General features: G+C 38.4%; 3 protein-coding genes across 5 annotated transcripts; 1 reads left to right on the top strand and 2 right to left on the bottom strand.

Annotated features, from left to right (window-relative positions):
• The first annotated feature begins 2,434 nt into the window (after window positions 1-2,434).
• Window positions 2,435-7,817, top strand: LOC106369994 (Golgi apyrase). The gene is made up of 10 exons (XM_022712164.2): window positions 2,435-2,449; window positions 2,542-2,658; window positions 2,751-2,879; window positions 2,960-3,016; window positions 3,089-3,181; window positions 3,410-3,485; window positions 6,265-6,350; window positions 6,479-6,622; window positions 6,767-6,977; window positions 7,140-7,817. Exons 1-9 carry the CDS (start codon window positions 2,435-2,437, stop codon window positions 6,902-6,904), a joined length of 855 nt encoding a protein of 284 aa, XP_022567885.1. The 3' UTR covers window positions 6,905-6,977; window positions 7,140-7,817.
• Window positions 7,818-9,665: 1,848 nt separating this feature from the next.
• On the bottom strand, window positions 9,666-13,854 carry LOC106372549 (glutathione S-transferase T3). 3 transcript variants are annotated; one of them, XR_002662343.2, is made up of 3 exons: window positions 13,196-13,717; window positions 11,555-11,633; window positions 9,666-9,945 (listed from the first exon to the last, which is right to left on the bottom strand). XR_002662343.2 is itself a non-coding variant. In XM_013812783.3 (3 exons), coding segments are annotated over exons 2-3 (597 nt in total). In that variant the 5' UTR covers window positions 11,557-12,553; window positions 13,196-13,734; the 3' UTR covers window positions 9,956-10,370. The 3 variants fall into 3 exon arrangements, 1 of the variants encoding a protein (XP_013668237.1); XM_013812783.3 differs by lacking the exon at window positions 9,666-9,945 and adding an exon at window positions 9,956-10,965 and having other exon boundaries at window positions 11,555-12,553; window positions 13,196-13,734; XR_002662342.2 differs by having other exon boundaries at window positions 11,555-13,854.
• Window positions 13,855-13,857: 3 nt separating this feature from the next.
• On the bottom strand, window positions 13,858-14,825 carry LOC111211211 (rab escort protein 1-like). Its single transcript, XM_048759197.1, has 3 exons — window positions 14,372-14,825; window positions 14,258-14,296; window positions 13,858-14,187 (listed from the first exon to the last, which is right to left on the bottom strand). Exons 1-3 carry the CDS (start codon window positions 14,561-14,563, stop codon window positions 13,975-13,977), a joined length of 444 nt encoding a protein of 147 aa, XP_048615154.1. The 5' UTR covers window positions 14,564-14,825; the 3' UTR covers window positions 13,858-13,974.
• Window positions 14,826-18,858: the final 4,033 nt, after the last annotated feature.

Genomic DNA, 18,858 nt, shown 5'->3' with positions numbered 1-18,858 from the left:
GTCTGCTCTGATTGATACAATCTTTTCAATCTGTCTGTAATTGGTAGGTACCACATCCTTTGGTACGGTACCCTATTATGTCCCCGTCCTTGCGGCTTGAATCGTGGCTTCTTGCAGAATCGACATTCTTCTAGCTTCTCATCATCTCCCCAATAGATCATGCAGTTGTCGATGCAAACATCTATCATCTCCGAAGGCAACCCAAGACTATAAACCAGTTTCTGAATCTCATAATAAGAATCAGCAGACACATTGTCTTCCGGCAAATACTCTTTAAACAAGTCCGCCTATTCGTTCATGCAACTTTCAGGTAGATTGTGATCAGTTTTAATATTCATCATTCTAGCAGCTAACGACAATTTAGAGAGACCTTCTCTACAACCACTGTAAAGTAGTTGATTCGCCGCGTTTAACATTTCGTAAAACTTTTTTGCATCTATATTAGGTTCTTCATCTTCATCATGAGCTACGAATACATCAGCTACCATATCATGAACCCTATCATAATCTACCATCTCCTCCTGATGGTAACTATGTTCATTATGCAAATGATGATCAACCGGTTCATTTTCCTGAAAATTGCTATTACTACTACTAGCTTCATTCTGATCATAATTAAAACCTTCTCCATGTTGAAACCTGATATAGTAATTTGCCTTGAAACCTCTATTTATTAAATGCTTCCAAACATTTTCACGGTTTGCCAGTTTCGAATTGTTGCATTTCCGACAAGGACAGAACATCTTACCACTTTCTTGGGCGAGCGGTGTTGAATCTGCTTGATGCATAAATGTCTCCAGACCCGCAAGGTATTCTTTCGTCACTCTCCCGTTAGCATCTCTATGCATATACATCCACTTCCGCAACTCGTAAATAGTCCCGGAGCCAGCCATTTTTTTTCTTTCACGTTTTTTGTTGTTGGTGTGTTTAAAATGATGTTCAAACATCCATATTTATAGGAAAATTCGAATCTGGTAGTTGTAATTTTGCTATGAATTTACGACGAAAATTAATTAGGTGGGCAAAAAAAACGTGTAACACCTATAAAGTTGGTGGATTCAAAAATTTCCTCGCTAAATACACGTAAACTATTCCCTCGTAAATACCACGCAAAGTTTACGTCGTATTTACGAGGAAATAGTTTTTCCTCGTAAAATACTCGTAAAATTACATCCACTTTACGACGAAACAGTTTTGTCGTTACGTTACGAGGAAATAACGATGACTTTAGTTTTTCACGTAAATTCGTCGTAAACTCAACGCAAATTTACGAGGATTGTTTTTCCTCGTTAATTTTCGTCGTTAAACATGTGTTTTCTTGTAGTGTAAGTATACCTAAACTCGAATTAATACAAAATTAATCCAAAAGGTTAGTGAAATTATAACAATCCTATTATGACAAAACAAACATCTAGAATTCATTTTTACGAATATAACTTCGTAAAGTTTTATGAGGTTTTATAAAATCTTCTAGAAGACTTTATACATCTTAAAATTAATTTATAAATTTTATAAAAAATATTTTGATGGGAAAAAAATTGAGATCATGTAATTATAAACATTTGTAAATGATATAAATTAAGATCTAGTAAAATTGAATTGTTTTCAACGTAGATGAGTGAATGTAGTGTGTCATGGTATTCTCTGGTTAAAAGTTTGGAAACATATGTTGTATTATTGTATGTATTCTTATGGTTAAATTTTAAAACTTTAAAACTTAGTGCTTTAAATTAAGTGCTAAGAGCAACCGCATCGAGAGTTTACGGGGGGAAGTTCACACATAAATCAAGAAAAAAAAAATAAAATAATTCAATAACATGAACCTTTCTCTCCTAAGGGCATCAGCATTGGTGAACTCTAAGGGGAATTCACACAGTTTTCAAAAAAAAAAATATTAAAATAAACAAAAGCTATGAACCTGTCTTTTGGGAGTTCACTCCGGTGAACCTGGATCATCACTGTAGCGCGGGCCCCACGACACGTGGCGGCCCGCGATTGGTCCTATTAATATATATATATATTTTTTTAAAAAACAAAAATCAAACAGAAAAAAAAATAATAATAAAAAAATGCTTTGTGAACCCCTTCCATGGGGTTCACTAATGCTGATGGTCTAAAGCTCTCTGGACTGAACCCTTCTCTCCTAAAATTCATTACTGTAGCGCGGGCCACACGTGTCGTGGCGGCCCGGAATTAGTCTAATTTTTTTTTTTTTAAATAATAAAAAAAAAATTTAATAATAAAAAGTTGAAAAGATAAACCCTAAAAGGTGGTTCATTGATGTGGATGTTGTAAGAGCAGCATTATCGCTGACTCTAATGAAGTCTCTTAGAAGAATTTTAATTAAAAAAAAAAATTTTAAAAAAGAAAGGCGAAGGCAAGCCTCTTACGTAAGGATTGGAAGGCCCGCCTCTTAGTGTCCACGTGTCAAGAAATGAGAGGCACAAGCGTCGGTCATACGTTTAACGCGATCAACTCTCCTCCTCTCTCTCTCTCTCTCTCTCTCTCTCTCTGGAAACTACTGTTGTCGTCTTCGATTAGAGGAAGCTGATATCGGCCGGTTATAGATCTCTCTCGGGGAACCGCGTGCATGTTTATTGCTTTGATCGGAATTTGGATCTCGTTCCTTTGGAGAATCAGCTCGAGATCTTCCTTCAGGTATTGCAAATGCTGAATTGATCTTAGGCGTTAAAGGATATGTTTGATTCGTCGTTCTAGTTTGTAATTAGTTTGTGTTATGTTGATTTCAGCTAAAGCCTGGATTGAGTGCGTATCTTAATGATCCAAGGCAATCAGCAAACTCTTTGGTGACTCCGCTTGATAAAGCAGAGGACTCTGTTCCTAGTGAGCTGCGTCCCTTGACTCCTGTTAGAGTTGAAGTATGGAAACGATTTCCTTTCACATAATGAGGTTCATGCGATCGTTTATTTCTGTAATTATCATTTTATATCATGTGCAGGCTACTGCTGGTTTGAGGGCTTTGGGTCATGAAGCTTCTGAAAACATTTTGCAAGCAGTAATTGTTGTGAAAACATATGATTTCTGCTTTTGTAGTGTTTATACGAAAAAATATAATTTTGTTTTGAAGGTTAGGGAGCTTCTGAAAGATCGAAGCAGGTTGAAGACTGAGGCAAATGCAGTTTCTGTTCTGGATGGTACTCAGGGAGGTTCTTACCAGTGGGTATGTTGTTTAATTTTGTCCTAGCTATTAGTGCCAGACTCATGTTAAATCCAGTCTCGTATTGTTATTATAGTATGACTAGACTTGGATGCTTGTACTTGTTGAGTCTCTGTATGGATGCATTCTGAGTAGTACAAGTGTAAAGTAACAAGTTTCCAGTGTTGTCTATTCTGCAATGCTTTCAGTGTTGTATGTAATTGATTTCTCTTTTTTGTTGAATGATGTTAGGAGAAAGGGATAGAAACTTTCCAGAAGTCCCTTTCTGAAGGAAAAGTCAAGCAAGTTTTCTTCTTTGATCGTGATGGTAATCTAATCTCTCTTTTTGCATCATAATCTATCCTTAGTAGTAGTTTATATTTCTGTAGTCTGAGATGGATATAACATAGGAGTACTTTAGAATAGCTTCCTTGCTCGCCTTTGATTCGTTGAATGGGTGCAGTATTTCCTAGAAGTTGATAGCTATTATATCCAGTTATGTTCATACTCTTGTTCCCGAAAACATGGACTTTGATCGTAAGTTGTAGAACATTTGTTGTAGTTTTGTTGTCAGCTAATTAGGATTGTTTGGCTCACTTTCCCCTTCAAACAAATGTACTTAATTAACTTTGAACCTATTTAACTATACCATAATATAATCTTTTTTTTTTGTTTTTATTTAAAAATCTATGTTTATAATGTTATGTTTAATAATTTTATCAATAAATTTGAAGTTTAATAAAAAATGTTTAATTTTATTTTAAAAACCTTTAAATAAGAGACTTGCAATTGACCACACAAATATACTCATCTCTTAACAAAATCTCTTAAACTTACTTTTCCAACTAAAAATTATTAAAAAAAGCTTAAGAACCCCTAAGTGTCTCTTAGGATAATGATGCTCTTAGTAGTCCTTTTATTAACTGATATTTTTTAACTGAACGGCATCTTTTTCTACGTGTAGACTGCTAGACTTCTAGTATCATTAACTAAATCCGGCAGTGTCTTTTTAATTTCGCAAAATCAAGTAACAAAATTAACCAAAAATTTAGGTTTTATTTTCTTATTCAGGTTTATTCTAGACCTAGTGTTCATCTTTATCATCAACGTATCAATATATTTATAACACTTAATTTTATTATATCAGTATATTAAAATATCAAATAATAAATTAAATATATATATTGATAAAATTAGCAATTTGATATTACTTTATTATAATTATTATTTAATATTTTTAAACTATGAGATTATAATTCATTTATAATATTCCCTGATATACTTTATATCAGGAATTCGTCATATCTTCAAAGAGAATCTAAAAAGTGAATTATACAACACGGAAAATTAACTAAAGTTTACAAACATCAATCTTATGTGACACATTCATTCCATGGTATATTTTTTGCGAGATTATTTTTTTGTGATAACTTGCGCTTTAGTTCGACCGGAACTAACACTCAGTTTATAGTGTATTTGACCGTTGGACATGTTACACCCTACCTAGTTTATAGTGTCTTCAATTCAAATTTTGAAGTGTGCGTGTATGAACTAACAGAAAACAAAATATCAGTTTGGTCGTATAAAGAAATCGTTTGCCATGAATAAATGTAAATTTGAGTTCGTTTAAATGGATTAGTCATATACCTACATGCCAATAAAACTACAGGATTAAGTAAAAAGGTTTCGATCAGTTTATGATTTTTTTCAAAATGTGAAATCCCTCGTTAATAAACTATTTCACAATATTGATTTAATGGTTGAAAATTCGTAGGATCAAACTTGTAACCTCACCTTTCGTAAGAGAATATTTGTAAAGCCGAATGGATTATATTTCATATTCGATAGTTTCCCTTTTTATACATCATGAATATTTAAACTTCAAAATAATAATAAGCTAAGAAAAAAGGGTTTACAAACAAAACAGAGAAGTACTTAAAATAATGTTATAAACCATATGATGAATGTCCATAACCGGTCCGGTCTACAACTAGCCCAATACCAAAAGAAAGAGACGGTCCAATTCTAGGGAGAGAGATGCGGCCGCATGAATTAAGTTTCTGTAAGAGATCTGAAACAGAGCAACCAAACAAACGCCAATCAGTCATACTCTTGCACTTCTTCTTCTTCCTCTAGCTATTTTCTCCTTACTGCAACAAAACACGAAGAGTTTCCTTCTGCTGATCAGTCAATGACGGCATTGACTCCGATCCAAGAGTAATACATGGATCCAGAATCAACTTTTGGCTGAATATCTCTTGACCCGAAGCTAGTCTACCCTTTGTAACCCCCAGTTTCCTGCAAGAATCAGATGTTAAGCAAACCAACTAAACATATCTTAGATAACAACAAAAATCGACTCACTTGCCTTGTCTAAAAGCAGAGCAGTAATAGGCATCCGGAGAACTTGAGCATGCAATGAAAAACCAGATAACTAACAAATACCATAGTAATATAATGCAACCAACTGTGCTCTACGGCAAAAGGCTTGTGGAAGTTCTCCTTGTTCATAAAATAGGATATATCAACGCCCCAAGTGCGTTTGAAAATCTGTAAGTAAAAGCATTCAAAAAGCTTAGTGACATCAACTAAATGAATATAAAAGAGCCAAAACTATGAATGACCTGCCAATAGATGTAATGTACAAAGCCAATCGAGCTATCCCCTCTTTGGTCTTGAGTAGACTTCCACAAGTTTCCACATTGTCTTGATCATAGTCTACCATCAAGATGATCCTACACAGAAGAAAAAACAAAAAAAAAGCCTTATCATCTCAAAAGACAAGTTCTTAGAGAAACAAAAGCTCCAAGTGAAACATTGGTTTATAGAAACATTTACTAAATCGTCTACAACCCTCAAAATCAAAATCGTCAATATAAATTACATGAGTCTCTAAAATTATTAAAAATAATTTAAAGAAATTGTTACTAAATCGTCTGCAACCCTCAGAATCTCATGACCCCTGCAAAAGCTCTAAAGAAAGTGAAAGGAAGCGCGTTCCATTGTAGCTTACCTCCTGGGGAAATGTGTAGATACATGAAATTGAATTTGAGGTTTTGTGTTTTTTTTTCTCCGAAAATACTGATGACGTTCCTTTATTCCTGCAGAGTTATTGGTGAACAAAATGGCTTGCCTTCTTTACTTGTCCTCTTGTTCAAGTCCCTACTTTCAAGGAAAGACTCAGCTTGGCTTGGTAATGTCCAGAATTCGGATAGTTTTATATCAGATATTAAGAGGGAGTGGGAGTATGGTTTTGCCGTGGAAATATGCGAACAATATACTTCTTCAACATGGCTCTCATCCCTGGTTATGCTTCTTCAGACTATCAGCAAAGACAGTTCTAGTAAAGAATGTTTATTCCAGATGCGGCTTGTCCTAGAATTTATGTTCGAGAAATTGCAAGACCCAGAATTTGCATTTGCTGTGTCACTTGAACCAAGAAATAATGTTTCAGTTGGCATTCAGGTAAACCCTCTTCCAAATTTTTGTTTTTAATTCAAATTACACTTTTTTATATAAAATTGATAGTTTTTATACCACCTTGTTTCTCCGTCTGTGTGCTTTCTTAAATGTCCATGTTTTAGTAAATGCGTTTTGTTAAATTTGCAGCAAGATCTGCAGGAGCTTATGAAGGGCTGTATACGTCTCCTACAAGCTGTTGATTCAACAAAGGAGAAAGATGTGACTTCTGCAGTTAGAAAGGAAATCAGAATGCGTATTCATGATGTCTTGATGACTGTTACATGAGTTATGGATCTGTCTATATAGGGTTGTTACTAGCTTGCTTCAGCAGCAGTCAGATCGTAATGGGACGAGAAAGGTAAACATTATTTCCGTTTATAATTTCTTTTCATAGTAATTTCGTGAGTGAACATATTTTCTAGCGGATGTTCTATCTTTTGTTTGCCTAGACGTAGCATTGCCATGCGAATTCCCTTGGGATTTGGAGGCTTTGGCTTAATGGCGATGCTATTGAGTGCAGGTGCTTGGGCACCGAAAAGAGGAAATCCTTGGTTGAACCTGGACGAGGCGGCTGTTGAAGCTTTCGGGAAGATGTGCGAGGAAATCGTCAATGTAATTGTTGAGACAGATGACGAGTCAGGTGTTCCAGCTCAACGAGCTGCCATTTCTACACTGGAAGTTTTTGCTAGCAGGCTTCCCTCTGGTCATCCGATCTTCAGCAAGTGTCTTGCATCTGTTGTAGAAGGCATCAGCTCAAAGAATCCTGGAGTTTCTTCAAGCTGTCTTCGTACGACCTGACACACGCCACCGGATGACAGGACGGAATAGGCCAAGACTCCTACTGCGGCACCGAACCTGCTCGCTGACAACGCGCCGATTACTTTAGCAAGTCAGAGAGTAATCATAACATATTCGCAAAACACACAACTAAAATCTATAAAAAGAGAAGAAGGGAGTGTGAAGAGAGGAGGAGGAAAAACAGAGAGAGAATCACTAGAAAGATAAAGTAGAGAAAACCCGAGTTTGTCTTTACGACTACGAGTTCCTATTCTGTAACTTCAGATTCGGCACTTTGTAAACACTTCATTAACGAAATCTTTGGCCCCGTTAACCATACTTTATTCTTGTTTAGTCTATAAATCCCTTTTATCGGATTTAGGATTCAACACCACATTTTTAATTTCTTTTGCTTTTGTCATTTCCTTCTTCTTTGTCGCTTTGTCATACTTTAGTGGTCTTCCTATATTGCATTGTAATTAAAAAAAAAACAAAAACAGATTATATCACTTTATTAGCTGATAAAAAATTCATATCAATGATTCTCTTAGCACCAAAGATCGAATTTGTCACTCCAATAAGAGCATAATTATCCCTTGATCCTTAAGGGGGTTTTTAGTGATTATTTAATATTTTAACTCTACTTAAGTGGGGTTAAGGATTGTTGTTAAGAAACTATCATTTTTAGCGGTCCAATGGGAGTTTCTTAATTAGGGTTTCTTATTTTTTTTTTTTAAAGATAAAATTTATTTATTAAAAAACATATTAAAAGATAACATTTAAAACATAGATTTAAAAAAAAACATAAAAATAAAGACTAGTACAATAATCGAGAATATTTTGAAAGAAACATTTCAAACTCAGTTGTTGTCTTCATCACGTCCAAATTTACTCCACAAATGTTCAACCAAATCAGCTTTGAGCTGTTGATGCATTTGTCTATCACGAATTCTAGTTCGAACACCCATCATATTAGTGATATTTGAAGGTATATCTGTAGAATACGTGAGATCAACCTGTGAAGTTCCGGTGTCTTGTCCTGGTTGGAATTCTGAAACATTAAAATGACTGTATCCATCTCGTTCGTCTTCTACTATCATATTATGGAGTATGATACATGCTCTCATAATCCTCCCAATTTTGTATTTATCCCAAAAAAGTGCTGGATTTTTAACAATGGCAAAACGAGCTTGCAAGACTCCAAAAGCACGCTCGACATCTTTTCGGACAGCTTCTTGATATTCAGCAAATAAAGTCACTTTCGGACCTTGTGGTATTGAAATAGATTGGATAAAAGTTGCCCATTTCGGATAAATATCATTGGTGAGATAGTAAGCCAAATGATACTCTCTTCCATTGACAGAGTAAGTAACTTGCGGAGCTTGACCTTTTATAATGTCATCAAAAACAAGTGAGCGATCAAGAACATTGATATCATTTAAGGTACCTGGAGGTCCAAAAAACGCATGTCATATCCAAAGATCATACGAAGCGACCGCCTCTAAAACGATTGTGGGTTTTCCCGAACCACGTGAATATTGTCCTTTTCAAGCGGTGGGACAATTCTTCCACTCCCAATGCATACAATCGATGTTTCCTATCATCCCGGGAAATCCATGTTGCTCACCAATATAAAGTAGACGTTGAAGATCAGCCGGTGTTGGTCTTCTTAGATACTCATCGCCGAATAAATTTATTACTCCTTCTACAAAATGTTCCACACATGCTCGAGCGGTAGTTTCACCGAGGCGGAGGTATTCGTCAACAGCATCAGCCACAGAACCATAGGCCAAAACACGAATGGCGGCTGTACACTTTTGAAGTGCAGAGAGACTAAGCCTTCCGAGAGCATCTTTATTTTGTCGAAAGTATTCAACTTCATTGGAGAGTCGATGAACGATACGCATGAACAATGACTTGTTCATTCTAAATCGTCGTCGGAAGAGATTTTTAGGATATGTCGGAGTTTCACTGAAATTATCATTCCATAAACGTACATCCCCTTCTTCACGATTCCGTTCGATATGGATTCGTTTTTTTCTTTTTTTTCTTCCGACTTCTCGATCACACTCAATGGATAAATTTTCAAACGTTTGATCGAAATATTGATCGAAATATTGATCAAACGTTTCATCATCAACTCCCTCTCCCTCAAAAGTGTTATGTGATGAAGAAGCCATATTTGTGATGAAGAGATGGAAAGTTTTTTTAAAAAAAATTAGTTTCAAGGAGAGACTTTGGGAGAAAAGAACTTAGTAAAGAATGAAACTTTGGGAGAGAAGAAGAATTTCTGATTCAAATGCTTCGTGAATGAACCGTTTATATAACAAAAGACATAACATATTACACTCGTGACTATAGGAAAACAACAAACTAGAAAAAGCAAAGACAATATTTACATAATGAGACACACTCGTGACTTTGAGAAGCCCACATACACAGCTCGTGACACAAACAAACAAACTTCTCTTCATATCTCTGCATGCTTTTGTGACTGAACGTGCATCTTGTGTCCACTTGTGACACAAACAGACACTCTCTTCATTTCTCTGCACAAAGAAACAGAAACACATCACACACAATTATTAAAACGTGAAACATAAAGACATACAACACATAACATGAAACAGAGAACAGAAGAAACTTTTTTATAATTATACAAGAACAGAGTCTCATACATTTTTCAGCTTAAACTAACATACATAATTAGGGCGACTTAAAGACAACATGAAACCTTGATGACAAACAGAACATGAAACCTAGAAAAACAGAACAAGTGGCACTAATTACTAAGCATCTCCGTTAGTAACTTCTGCTTTAGAGCTTCTTCAGCTTCAAAAAGTGAATCTTTTTTGGAAATGAGACTGTCAAGCAAAGACATCTTCGAAACTCTCTCCTTAACCGCCAAATCTTTCTCCTTAACCGCCAAATCTTTCTCCTTAATAGAACACATGGTCTGAAAGTGAGTGACAGCCTAGTGATCCGCTATACTTCTCTTACCAGATGCTCCTTTTGCAGCCTTGACACTAGGAGGACGGTTTGTTGGTTGATCTCCGAGATTGGAAGTGGCTTGAGAGCTTTTAGATTGTGCTCCATCGTCATACTTTCTCTTCTTTCCGCTTCCATCAATCTTGGAGCTAGCAATTTCACACCATTTCTGGTCATTCCTGAGCTCCTCCCAAGCATGGTGAAGATTAAATTTAATCTTGTGATCATTGTAGAAGATTTTGTGTGCAAGTTTAACAGTATCAGCCTCGTTCTGGCCACTTGTTTTCTGCCTTGTTGCAGCCGCGTAAGCTCCACAAAACTTGAGCACAAGATCATTCTTCTTCTGCCACCTTTGCTTGCACTGAATGGCCTCTCGGGTTTCACCTCTTTCCACCTTCGGACTTGCTGCAAAGTACACTGCAATGCGCTGCCAGAATGCACATGCTTTCTGCTCATTGCCCACCACAGGATCTTTGCTCGTGTTTAGCCATGCGCTAATGAGCACAAGATCATCAGTGACTGTCCATTTCTTTCTTTCTCTACGCTCTATCGTTGAGACTTCACAGAAGCTTGAAGTTTGCCTAGGGAGTTGTGATGAACCATGTGAAAAACTTGCATACAGATAGGTTTCAGGAAAGTCAGTATTTTGTTGATTGTTCAACAGATCAACAAAATTGGATGTATGACTAAATGGATTACTAGAATCCACATCCTAGTATGTGACAGAAGAGAGGAAGCAGAAGAAATGGGTTTCAATATGAAAAGAAAGAGAGAAATGAGCGGGTTTAATACATGAAAAGAGGAGAGGAAAAGAGGAGAGGAAGCAGAAGAAATATGTTTCAAGATGAAAGAAAGAGAGAAACAAGCGGTTTAAATACAGGAGAAGAGAAGAAGATCGTCTTAATACAGGAAAATAGAAGAAGACTTGAGAGCTTTCATTTTAGTTGAGTAGAGATGATTAGACATGTATCTAACAAATTTATTATCTACCACACAGTCACAACACGCTTTCATCAGAGTTAAACTACCTAACAGAAGCATTCATCACACCCATTAATCGGAAGCATTCATCACAACCATAACCTAACTCTAACTCTAACCAGCATTTATTATCCTAATAACTATGCAGAGGAAAACAATTAAGAAAAAATCAAGAAGCAGCACACTTACATAACCTAAAGTCTCAAGTAGCCAGATCATTCTGATCTTTGCGTCCTCACTCTGATCTTTGCCTCCTCACATGATTCATCTACGCAAACCAAGTCAAACCAAGTAAACAATAAACTGTTAGAACGATACTATAGTCAGAAATCAAATTGTTTGACAAATCAGAAAATGATCTAAAGAGATTTCAGACAACACTACACGACACTTAAGTTCCAGTCTGATCTTCAGTACTAGTTTCAAGATTAACTAACAATCTCATTGTATCCTCATGACTTTTTAACTAAACATTTAAAAAGCCTACAACTTTTGATCAAAGGCTAAAACTTTACAATGATACACAAAACTTATAACCGTAATCACCATTCATTAACTTAACTACTATCACATGCATTCATGAATTGAAACGAGAAGGATGTAAATAGTTGGGAACTTATCTCCACGTTGAAGAGATCGTTAGCGAGAGCTGAAAGACCGACGGAGGAGACGCCGTCAACACTGACAGAGTCGTCGACCCTCACATGAAGTATGAGGAATCTCCGTGAGGAGCCAGAGAGACGTCTTCAGTCCTCGGTTTCGATCCTTGATCTGATGGAGAAGACGAGAGAAGTGCGACGGGACTCCGTGAGGACCAACAGAGTCGTCCTCGGTTTCGATTGTCGGTTTCGGCGGAGAAGGCGGAGGAATCTCTGTGAGGAGCCAGAGAGACGTCGTCGGTCTTCGGTTTCGATCCTTGATCTGACGGAGAAGACGAGAGAAGTGCGACGAGACTCCGTGAGGACCAACAGAGTCGTCCTTGGTTTCGATCGTCGGTTTCAGCGGAGAAGGCGGAGGAATCTCCGTGAGGAGCCAGAGAGACGTCATCGGTCTTCGGTTTCGATCCTTGATCTGATGGAGAAGACGAGACAAGTGGGACGAGACTCAACGACGGAATCAGAGAGACGTCGTCGGTCTTCGGTTTCGGCCGAGAAGGCGGAGGAGACGTCTTCGATTTGGGTCTCTCCTCTTGACGGAGAAAACAAAGAACACGAAAGAATGAGAAAGAGAACAAAAGAAAGAAAGGAAAGAAAAAGAAAAATAAAGTTCGGTCCTCTGATTTGGTGACACGTGGTTTGAAACCCACCAAATAATCGATCACAAAAAACCTAAGCTAAGGATCAGTAATAACCTTTCTAATTAATTTTGATTTAATTAAATCACTATTTTTGTTTAAAAACCCCACTAAAGTCTGCGTTATTGATGGTCTAACAATAATAACCTTTCTTCCAGGTCCGCCTCACTCTGCAACCTCTCTTCTACGAATATACAATGAGGCTGTTAGTTCTGGCGTTGCAAGTTTGGTGATTGCTTTCGATATGCTAGAAAATCTAGTTGCTAAAATGGACAGAGCATCTGTTGTTTGCAACCATGCAAAGATTTTCGACCAATGCTTAGCTGCTCTAGATATCCGACGCCAAAATCCAGCAACAATTCAGAACGTTGATGATGCGGAGAAAAGTGTAATCAATGCGACGGTTACACTCACAAAGAAAAGAAGCTAACCGAGTCTGAGTTCAAACCCCTCTTTATCAGAAGTATTGATTGGGCAGAGTCAGAGATTGTAGATGGAGCGTGAAACAGATGATGGATAATCTGAAAGAAGAGTACCTTGTACTGCTCGCTGAAACCAATTCCATTCTTGGGTGAACTACTGGAAGACGTTGATCTGTCTGTCAAATCTTTGTCCCAAGATATCATCACTCAGTTGGAAGTAATGAGCGGTGAAGATCTGGCACAACACCTCTGAAATGAGCGGTGAGGATCTTGTACAGTACCACACCTCTGAAAACTTCAATCGCTACAGAGCTTTTGATTCCCCACTTTTGATGTCTTTTGTCTGTGTTGGTAACTACGTATAAAATATTGCTGAGCGAAACAGTTCCTTTTTCATGACTTTAGATAATAGATGTTTCTTTGGTCATTTATATTTGCAGATTTTAGCATCTTTATTTAAATCTGAAATTAAAGATTATTATTTACAGCCTACACCAAAAATTAAATATTTGTTGTGTATTCGTTGTATCTGAAAATTAATGCCAAAGCAGAGAATCGTTTTTGTATAGGAAAATACATGTCCCCACACAACTGTTTTAAAATACACTTTGTGATATGTAGACTTTAGTTCACAAGTGTATTTTAAAACAGTTGTGTGAGACCTGTATTTTCACAAGTGTATAGGAAAAAGGTATCACAAGTGTAAGATAACTAGTAATAGCTAGTTTCTTAGTGACGTAAGTTGTTTGGGGACGTGTATTTTCACAAGTGTATTTTAAAACAGTTGTTTTTGATATCGTCACTAGGTCTTCAAAGCTAAGAGACAAAAAAAAAAAAAGGTCTTCAAAATGTTATCTTACATTTAGGGACAAGAGCGTTTGATACATCAGCTTTCACAGAACATCTCTAATGATACAAATTCCTCTAGCTATTTTCCCCTTACTGCTAATCGTCTTTGGGACAAAAACACGAAGAGTTTCCTTCTGCTGATCAGTCAATGACGACATTGACTCCGATCCAAGAGTAATACATGGATCCAGAATCAACTTTTGGCTGAATATCTCTTGACCCGAAGCTAGTCTAACCCCTTTGTAACCCCCAGTTTCCTGCAAGAATCAGATGTTAAGCAAACCAACTAAACATATCTTAGATAACAACAAAAATCGACTCACTTGCCTTGTCTAAAAGCAGAGCAGTAATAGGCATCCGGAGAACCTGAGCATGCAATGAAAAACCAGATAACTAACAAACACCATAGTAATATAATGCAACCAACTGTTCCAAACGTACATAGATGCATCCTTTGACAGCGGATCTACAGCAAAAGGCTTGTGGAAGTTCTCCTTGTCCATAAATAGGATATATCAACGCCCCCAAGTGCGTTTGAAAACTATGAATGACCTGCCAATAGATGTAATGTACAAAGCCAATCGAGCTATCCCCTCTTTGGTCTTGAGTAGACTTCCACATTGTCTTGATCATAGTCTACCATCGCAATGCCATACAAGATGATCCTACACAAAAAAAAGGCCTTATAACCCCTGTTCGTTTTCAAAACGCTGCGTCAAAAAACAGCGGCCAAAAATATGAAGGGATTTTAAGTGACAGCTCAGCAACCAATAGGAAAAGAGGGCTGGAATATGCTAATGTTCGCCGCTAGCGACAGCTCAAGGTATGTGCGGGTGACGCTGATTTAAACAGCGACGATAAAATAGAAGAAACGAAGAGCAGCGACACTCGCCGGCGGCAACTCTGTAACAACACTCCACTGAAATTCCTCTCAAATGCTTGTTAATTTTTGGTCGCTGTTCTCTGACGCGCGTTAGAGAAACGAACAGGACTATCATCTCAAAAGACAAGTTGTTAGAGAAACAAAAGCTCCAAGTGAAACTGATAAGTTCAGAAGAGGTTATGTTCGTAGAGGCGGGAAGAGTTCTGAAGAATTTAAAAGAAGCGGAAAGACTCGAGTTGATCCAGAGGCTTCGCATTTGGATGTGAACGTGAAGAAGGGGAAGACTCTTGGGGAGACAGAGACTTCGCAATTGGATGTGGGTTTAAAGAAGGAGGGAAAGACTCTGGCTGTGACAGAGGCTTTGCCGTTGGAGTGAGATTCAAAAGGAACGTTGAAGATTATAAATAAAGGGAGAAGATATTTTAGAAACTTTTATGCTTGATGTTGTAGATGAAAGACGATATGAGTCTTCTCTCTCGATCGTTATGAGATCGGTGATTGCTTTTACTTTCGTGATGAGATTGTAATCGTAAATCATACTCAAGCTTCATATTCACTTTACAGAGTTTACTGAGAGTTTTAGAGTTCGAGATATCTTAAATCTATCATTGGTGAGGTGAGAAGTTCGGATACGACGATTCAGATGTCGATGAGTGGTTCTCCGATTTATTCCAACGTCGTCGATGAGGAAGATCTGCGAGAGTTGGGGTTGGAAGGTCAGGTGGAGTTTCTTTTGGGCGCGTTTTTTCGTTTGCACAAGGAGCAGGGCGTAGCTAACGCGGCGGTCGAAGTGAAGACGTCGTCGATCGACGGGAAGATGAGCTCGATGGAGTCAGCTATCACAAATTTGGCGTCATCGGTGCAAGCGGTGTTGAAATCAGTGGGGAAGATGCCGGTACACGAGATCGAACAACAATCTGGTTCGTCTCAACCGAGTTCTCAGGTACGAACACCAGTTGTGGAACGTAGCTTCAATACTCATTCTCGATCTGGTGATTTGAACTTAGCTAATCGTGAGAGTATGTTGAAGAAAGTGGAGATGCCAGTTTGTGATGGTACTAAGGTTTTGGATTGGATTATGGATTTGTATTTTTATAATTTGGGGAGGTATAGTGATGAGGCGAAGTTGGATTTGGTTCCCTTGTGTTTACAAGGAGCGGTGAAGAAGTGGTTTGCTTGGGTGATGCGCATGGGAGGATTTCAGAGCTGGAGAGATTTCAAACAGCGTTTGATGGTGCGTTTCTCAGATTCGATTGACGAAGAACCAGAGACACGTGTGTTTGCCATTAAACAGACTGGCTCCGTTACGGATTACGTATCTGAATTTGAAGAACTTTCAGCTCAGGTTCCGGGGATAGCTGATCATCACCTAGAGCGAATTTTTTACAATGGTCTGAGTTTGGAGATGAAGGAGGTGATTAGAATGAAGGATCCTCAGGGTCTGCAGAATTTCATTGCGGCGGTATTACGGATGGAGACGAGTGCTTTTTGTAAGGTGGTGGGAGATGCAACAGCCACTTCACAGTATCACAATAAGGGGGTTGCGTTTCACTCTAACCGCAATCATGGAAATCCGCAACAATATCGAGTTGGCCAGGAGAGAACTAAGCCAGGTTTCATTGATACTAAACAGTTGAAAGAAAATGTTAATCCTCAGCGTTCTTCTCAACGTCCTCGAATGAAGTATTCTGATGCGGAATTGGATGGGATGCGAAGGGATGGTGTCTGTTTCAAGTGCGGTGATAAATGGTCTAAAATTCATGCAGCTATCTGTCCTAAAAGAGAACTGCGAATTTTGACTGTGGTGAATGGTTTGGAGATGGAAGTAATGGAGCATGATGAGGAAGTGGAGATGTTGGAGGTTGTGACTGAGCAAAGAGGGTTGAAAACGTTGTCATATAATGCTTTTATGGGTATAAGCTCTCCTCGTACGATTAAGCTGTTGGGAATGATTGGTCAGAAGAGTGTGACAATCTTACTCGACAGTGGAGCTTCCCATAATTTCATTTCTCCGGATGTTGTGAAGGGGTTGAAGTTGATGGTATGTGAAGACAAGAGTTTGGATGTTTTGTTGGGAAATGGAGTGGTTGTGAAGGGTATTGGAGTGTGTCAAGGCGTGGAATTTCAGATAAATTCAACTATTTTTACATCTAATTTCATTGCCTTGGAGTTGGGATCAGTGGATGTTGTGTTGGGGATTCAATGGTTAGAGACTTTGGGGAAGTGTGAAGTTGACTGGAAGGAGCAAGAGTTTTCTTTCTTGTATGGAGGAAAAAGAGTGACATTGTGGGGGGGATCGTAGCCTACATGACGTGCAGACGTCTTTAAAACTTTTGTCTTCTGAACATTCGTTGTTTCTTGGGGAGCAGAATGTTGAATGTCACAGTTTGGCTAGTTCTCCGTCAGTGACTACTGTTCCTGCAGCCGTGACATTGCTCTTGAAGGAGTTTCAAGACGTCTTCGCTATACCAACTCAGTTGCCTCCATTCAGAGGAATAGAACACTCTATTTCTTTGTTACCTGGAGTGACGACTGTTTCGGTAAGACCGTATCGTTACCCACATGCTACTAAGTTGGTAATGGAAAAGATGGTGGCAGAGATGTTGGAAAGTGGTGTAATACGGCCTAGCAACAGCCCTTTCTCTAGTCCGATGCTTTTGGTCAAGAAGAAAGATGGTAGTCATCGCTTTTGTGTCGACTATAGAGCGCTTAACAGGGTTACGGTTCCTAATAAGTTCCCTATCCCTGTCATTGATCAACTCTTAGATGAGTTACATGGAGCGGTGATCTTTTCTAAGCTCGATCTTCGGTCTGGTTATCACCAAATCAGGATGGTTGATGCGGATATTGCCAAGACTGCTTTTCGAACTATTGAAGGGCATTATGAGTTCTTGGTTATGCCTTTCGGCTTAACTAATGCTCCGGCCAATTTTCAGGCTCTTATGAACCGAGTGTTCAAGCCATTTCTCAGGAAGTTTGTTTTGGTATTTTTTGATGATGTGTTGGTATTTAGCCAATCGGTGGAGTCACATGTGGAACATTTGAGGGCAGTTTTACAAGTGTTCCGCGACAATCAGTTGTTTGCTAATCAAAAGAAGTGTAGTTTTGGTTTGTCAAAGGTGGAATACTTGGGACACATCATTTCAGCTAAGGGAGTGGAAACAGAGTCCACTAAGACAGAAGCAATGCGAATTTGGCCTTCTCCAAAGAGAGGGTGTTCTTGGGACTTACTGGGTATTATCGCAAGTTTGTCAGGGATTATGGTTCTATTGCGAGACCTCTAACTACCTTATTGCAAAAGGATAAGTTCTGCTGGTCTACAATAGCACAAGAGGCGTTTGACAGGTTGAAGCACTCAATGTCCACTACTCCGGTTTTGGCGCTGCCTGACTTCTCAAAAACATTTGTGATTGAATCAGATGCTTCAGGCTTTGGATTAGGAGCAGTACTCATGCAAGGGAAGCAACCTATTGCTTTCTTTAGCCATGCTCTTACTCCGCGCGAGCAACTTAAACCGGCTTATGAGCGCGAACTCATGGCGGTGGTGATGGCAGTCCTAAAGTGGAAGCATTACCTCATTGGTCGCAAGTTTGAAGTACATACCGATCAACGGAGTATCAAGTTTTTAGTGGAGCAGAAGGAAGTCAATATGGAGTATCAGCGTTGGCTTACACGTTTGTTGGGCTTTGATTTTGAAATTTTTTACAAACCTGGGTGTGAAAACAAGGCCGCTGATGGGTTGTCTCGGTGCTTGGAAGGGGTGCAGTCCGTTCAAGGCAAGTTGATGGCTTTAACGGTACCGTCTGTGCTGCAGTTGCAGGATTTATATGCAGAGATTGACGCTGATGTTGGATTACAAGAGATGAAGGCAAAGGTATTGAGGGGGGAAGTAAGGAATCAACGTTACCAAGTTATTCAAGACCGTTTATGGTACAAACGCAGGTTGTGCTTACCTCGTGCATCTCGTTTCATACCATTAATCTTGAAAGAGTTTCATGACAGTAAATTTGGAGGACATTCCGGGGTTTTGAAGACAGTAAAGAGG

This window comes from Brassica napus, chromosome C5 (genome assembly GCF_020379485.1).
Source record: "Brassica napus cultivar Da-Ae chromosome C5, Da-Ae, whole genome shotgun sequence".
Taxonomy (NCBI): Eukaryota; Viridiplantae; Streptophyta; class Magnoliopsida; order Brassicales; family Brassicaceae; genus Brassica; species Brassica napus.
This window is presented reverse-complemented; position numbering and strand designations above follow the sequence as displayed.

Bases quoted from the DNA above. Each gene is read 5' to 3' on its own strand.
- LOC111211211 (XM_048759197.1), bottom strand. From the start codon at position 14,563: ATGATCAAGACAATGTGGAAGTCTACTCAAGACCAAAGAGGGGATAGC. The intron at 14,297-14,371 runs GTACGTTTGGAA...TTGCATGCTCAG, and splicing joins CTGTCAAAGGATGCATCTAT to GTTCTCCGGATGCCTATTAC. The intron at 14,188-14,257 runs GCAAGTGAGTCG...TGATTCTTGCAG, and splicing joins CTGCTCTGCTTTTAGACAAG to GAAACTGGGGGTTACAAAGG.
- LOC106369994 (XM_022712164.2), top strand. The intron at 2,880-2,959 runs GTATGGAAACGA...TATCATGTGCAG, and splicing joins TGACTCCTGTTAGAGTTGAA to GCTACTGCTGGTTTGAGGGC. The intron at 6,623-6,766 runs GTAAACCCTCTT...TTAAATTTGCAG, and splicing joins ATGTTTCAGTTGGCATTCAG to CAAGATCTGCAGGAGCTTAT.